The following is a 5,224-nucleotide window of genomic DNA, read 5'->3' on the forward strand; positions in this document are numbered from 1 at the left end:
GGGTGGTCGTTCACGCTGGCACAAACCATCGAGTTCGGAGCGTTTCTGGGATTTTTGTTTAATAATTATTTCCGACCTGCGCCCCAACTCACCCAGAAAGACGCATCTCAGACAGCGCCCACTTAATTCTTGACTCAGCGCATTCATGCGTACTGTAATACAAGTGCGTTGTGTTGAGCATGGGCCCCCTTAAGAATGCGGAGCCCCAGGCTACCGCCTGTATCGCCTATTGAACCGGCCGGCCCTCCTCCAGTCCTCTTTGTGTTAATGTCTTTAATGCCCGGAAGGTTTTACAACTGATACAATGTGCCATCTTTACTACCCGTTGCAGATCTTTTATGTCAGATGTTGAGTAATTTCCTTACCAGACGATAATACTGTGCTGGTGAGTACACTCTCAATAAAACATCTGTAGAAACCAGTTGGAACAGAGAGGGGGCATGCCAGCTCTCTTCTGCCTCCTTAAAATGTATACTAGGCCTTAATGAAGAGGTGGTGTGCCGCATGTGAAGCCTATGGAGATGTGACAATCTGTGGTCTGTTTTCCAGGAACTCCAGCATACAAGTGCACATTGATTTGCTATAAGTGCTTCTTTATTTCTACTGAGAAAGGTGTATACCCAACTACTATAAGCAGAACTCCCCAAAAATTTTTATTTTTCAGTTACACCTAAGTAACATTAGTTACGAAGACATGTTAAGATTCAGTTTACAAATAACATTTTTTGTTAAAAGCAACCAGATAGGCTTTATGCCCAGCTGCACTACTTCCTGAACTTCACCCAGCTCCTTGTTTCCTGTCAGCCATTATTGGACAAACTGATTAATCCAGGTGTGTCTGATTATTGTTGTTGTGACTACTGAGGTCAGGCACACCTGGATTAATCAGTTTGTTTGTGACTACTGAGGTCAGGCACACCTGGATTAATCAGTTTGTCCAATAATGGCAGACAGGAAACAAGGAGCTGGCTGAAGTTCAGGAAGTAGTGCAGCTGGGCATAAAGCCTATTGAGTTATTTAACACACTAAATGTGTAAGGGTTGTTGTCCCTAAATAGACACATCACTGTGAAATTATTAAAACAACACATTTTGTTTTACTGTTAACGCAGCTTGTGATGTCCTTTTTATTTGTTTTAACACAAAATCAACACAAAATGACACATAATGTGTTAAATAGCATAACTCAAAAAAACTCATATAAAGGCCTGGTAAAATAAATGGGAAGTGAGAGCCTCTAACCTTCTTGACCAAAATTGTGTAATGAATGAATGTTTACAATGTATTTTAAGAAACTGAAACAGTTCTCTGAAAATTCACAGTGTTGTTTGCCTAGACATATCTATGTAGACAAATCGGACAATGTTTTCATTACATTAATCCATTTTTCATGATAGTAATATTAATAGTAATAGATAATAGTTTTTCATGTCATATGGTCACACAGGTCAAAAACAATTCTAACACTAAATCTGGCTTTGGTGCTTTTTTGTGGTGGGGCAAGGGACCGGGCCAGTGGAAAAAATCCTTAGCGTTGTGCCCTGCAATAATTAATAATTAATACCTGTACTATACCTGTAATAATAAGCATACTGAAGCCCTAGTCTTGTTGAAAGCAGCACTTCTGTGATTGTCCTTCAAAGAATGTGGTAAACTTGCACACAACGTATAAAATAGTAAAAACACAAAATAAGAGGAAAACTTCCGAAGGACTTTTTAAGAAAAGACCCCCTCCTGGCCTGAATATTGATGCATGACATTACTAGTCTAATAATTCCTTCCTCATTCTTTGAAAGGTCATCTTTGTCTGATTTGGTGCATGAATATTTTTAAGAGAAAGTGTTTCTGAGAAACAAGACCGTGCAGTTCACGTGCTGGACTTATGAAACTAAAACTGAACAATCTGTAGAGAGGTAAAATCCCTTATTGGAATATAAAAACACAACAGCTAAATCTAACCAAGCGATGCTTAATTTAACAGGCATTTGGCAGGTGAATATAAAACAGAATACCAAAGGCAAAACTACTACACAATGAAGATTGCTACTGTTTTCATTGCTCTTGCCTGCCTCTTAGCTGTAGAGGTAGAAGGTGAGTTTGATTTCTGAATTTTGCAGATTAATGTTATATCATACTTTCCAGTTGTGCATATTTTAAAAATGTAATTTTTTATGTAAATGTATATGGTATTTCTCTTTCAGGTCAGGATAGAGCTCTAAAGGGCAGGTGTCTTTGTGCTGGCAAAGGTGTGAACATGGTTCTTCCCAAAATGATTAAAAAGGTTGAAATCATACCAGCAAGTCCTTCTTGTGAAAACATGGAGATTGTGTAAGCATATAGGCTTTAACATCACTATTTATCTTTATGAGCAAAATTAATAAATACATTAAATGTGATACCTTAAATCTGATTTCCATAATTAAGTAATATTAATTATATTTTGTGCAGTGCTACTCTAAAGGGTTCAGAACAGAAATGCCTAAATTTAGAATCTAAATTCACCAAGAATTACATCATGAAGGCTCTTAAGAAAAGGTTAGTATTATCTTATTAAGAACTTTACATTTATTGTGCTTATAATTTTCATAACTAATAAAAGAAGTATCATTGTTTACTGATTCCTATTTTAAAAAAGCTAAAATGACTTTTTTAGGATCAAGTTGAAGGAACCACTTGCAGTTTGAATCTGGATATTTTTGCTAAGAACACCATGATATCAAGCAGCAATCAGCAACTCAACATGATTCAGTCCTCTGACAGGCAAGAAAGAAGAGTTTAACATGAAAAAAATACTAACTAATTACTTTAAATCTTTGTTTTATAACAGTTGTATAATGCAGTGGTAATAACACTTCGTTATCGATTTTATTTTTACATGATTACCTTAAAAATGATTAGTTATTGTGTTTGTATTTTAAGTACATGTATGTCTCATGGAACTACAATAGGTAAAGTCTTAAAAATAATGAAAATAAATTCTGAAGCATTTGAAAATTTTTGTTGTGTGATGGTGACGTGCATTAATTCAAAAAGTTGGATAATAAAAAACACAATTGAACAAACATTTATAGGATGACATTATTTATTTATTTTAATTATTGGTCATTATAATTTTTAAATATTAATATTTCTTATGAATATTACAGTTTATTAATTTGGAATGTATTATTTATCACATTTTAATTTCTTTAATTTTGGGTTAAATCATTAGCCAAGGTGTAAATGAAAAATATAAATTTTAAACTACTGAAATACTGCATGAACATTTTAGTACAAGTTTATGATACATACAAGTGAAGTTTATGTACATGTTAAAGGACACCTATTTTTTTGCTAAAACCGCATTATTTTGTGTATTTGGTATAATCAAATGTGTTCGCGTGGTTTATGGTTAAAAAACACTTTATTTTCCACAAACCATTTTTGTAGCTCCAGATTTCCCTCTTTCCTGAAATGCACATATTTTGTACAAAACTCATCGATCTGAAAAGCCAGATCTATACGTTGTGATTGGCCTGAATACCTCTGACATCAGTTGGAAATGTGACGCTCCTTACCATTTTTGAAAGATTTGCTCACAATGCAATGCTAACAGGAGTCAACTTACAGGCTGAGTCCAGAGCGGCATATGATAATGTCGGTCTTGTCCACATCACCAATCCCAAGTAAACTGTTGCCTAATCCGTCTGTTTGTTGTAGTCCAAGAAAAGAGATTTACATTGGAGACGATAACTCGCGTCATTGTTTACTTTGGGGTATGTACCTTTTGCATATCGCTAACATGTACTACACACACTTACACACCAAAGGAAATGAAAAATCTTGAATCGGACAATAGGTGCCCTTTAAATCTTCAACTAATGTCAATACACATATTACTATATGATTATGTTTTGGAGCATTATCTCTTTTTAAGGGCAAATTAAAGCCATAACAAAAACTACTACAACTGTCCTGGACCATTATCTCTTATCTGGTGGCCATGAGTATGTGTTATACAGAGTGATGTTTTGTATATAAGGAATTTTAGACACACCGAGCTCCAGTGCCCTCTACAGGTCAATATGACAGCACGGTCCTTTCAACATCTGTTTCCAACTACTAAACTATTGCTTGTATGCTTCTAAAAACTTTTTTGTATTTAACAACAAAAATGTATTTAAACTTCTCTTCAGATGCTGTGAATATTTGAAAAGTTTCTTTTTCAAAAGTTCTAGTGCAAGCTGCCCTGCTGAAAAAAACAGCATCAGGAAATAGTGCAACTTACAGATGAACACCTGGTTCTCAGAAACTTGTGTCATCTGGTTTTTAAATCACCCAAAGCTGAGGTAAATGCAAACTGATTTAAAGAAATAAGTTAGGTCACGCAAAAATGATGATCTCATAACAGTTTTCGATTATTATTATTATTATTATTATTTATTTTTCTTATTTGCTTTATTGTCTTGTTTATTGATTGTAATGTGATTGACGATCCGGCATTATAAAACCAAAAGGTAGCAATTATGGGGCAACTAGTGATGGGAGAAACCTGGGAGAAACGAAGCTTTCGAAGCTTTGAATCAATTGAAACAATTGCTTCGTAAATTGATTCGGTTTTTCGAAGCGTTCGAAACGTTCGAAACACCGTACACGCTGGCGACACCTGCTGGTCAAAATAGTGTAAAAGCAGCAAGATCTGTCCAAACATTTTACACTTTTTACAAAATAGCATGATTGTTCTAAAATATGTTTTTATGAAAATACATTATTTAATTTAATTAAAACCTAATTAAAAGTGTATTCTGTGTTTTTAGTTTTATTTATGGCAAAAACGAACTCCGTTTTTAATTATGCACATTTTTTGTCATTGAATCTGTAAATAAACAAAAAGTAGACAAAATGGTAGTGTTATTAGTCAGAAGGATCGAATGTTTTATAAACTTAACCGAAAACTGAAACGAGTTCACCTACACTGGTCATTTGTGATCAACTCCCCCTAGTGGTGAATCGTCGGATTTTCTAAACGTTTCGAAACGGTTATGACGTAATGAGCCTCGTTTGCTAAATTCACGTGACTTTGGCCAGTTTGAAACAAGCTCCGAACCAATGATTCGAAACAAAAGATTCATAAATGTTTCGAAGCCTCATGAAGCGTGCTTCGAAATCACGCATCACTAGGGGCAACATACAACATTACCTCGCCCTCTGCTGGAAAACTATGGAATAACTTATAGTACAGTCGT

The 5,224-nt window shown here is 34.9% G+C and overlaps 1 protein-coding gene across 1 annotated transcript; it reads left to right on the forward strand.

Annotated features, from left to right (window-relative positions):
- The first annotated feature begins 1,934 nt into the window (after positions 1–1,934).
- On the forward strand, positions 1,935–3,061 carry LOC135748674 (C-X-C motif chemokine 11-6-like). Its single transcript, XM_065266942.2, has 4 exons — positions 1,935–2,090; positions 2,201–2,327; positions 2,448–2,534; positions 2,653–3,061. The coding sequence occupies exons 1-4, from the start codon at positions 2,033–2,035 to the stop codon at positions 2,681–2,683; spliced, it is 303 nt and encodes a 100-aa protein (XP_065123014.2). The 5' UTR covers positions 1,935–2,032; the 3' UTR covers positions 2,684–3,061.
- Positions 3,062–5,224: the final 2,163 nt, after the last annotated feature.

Source organism: Paramisgurnus dabryanus, chromosome 5 (assembly GCF_030506205.2).
Source record: "Paramisgurnus dabryanus chromosome 5, PD_genome_1.1, whole genome shotgun sequence".
Classification (NCBI taxonomy): Eukaryota; Metazoa; Chordata; class Actinopteri; order Cypriniformes; family Cobitidae; genus Paramisgurnus; species Paramisgurnus dabryanus.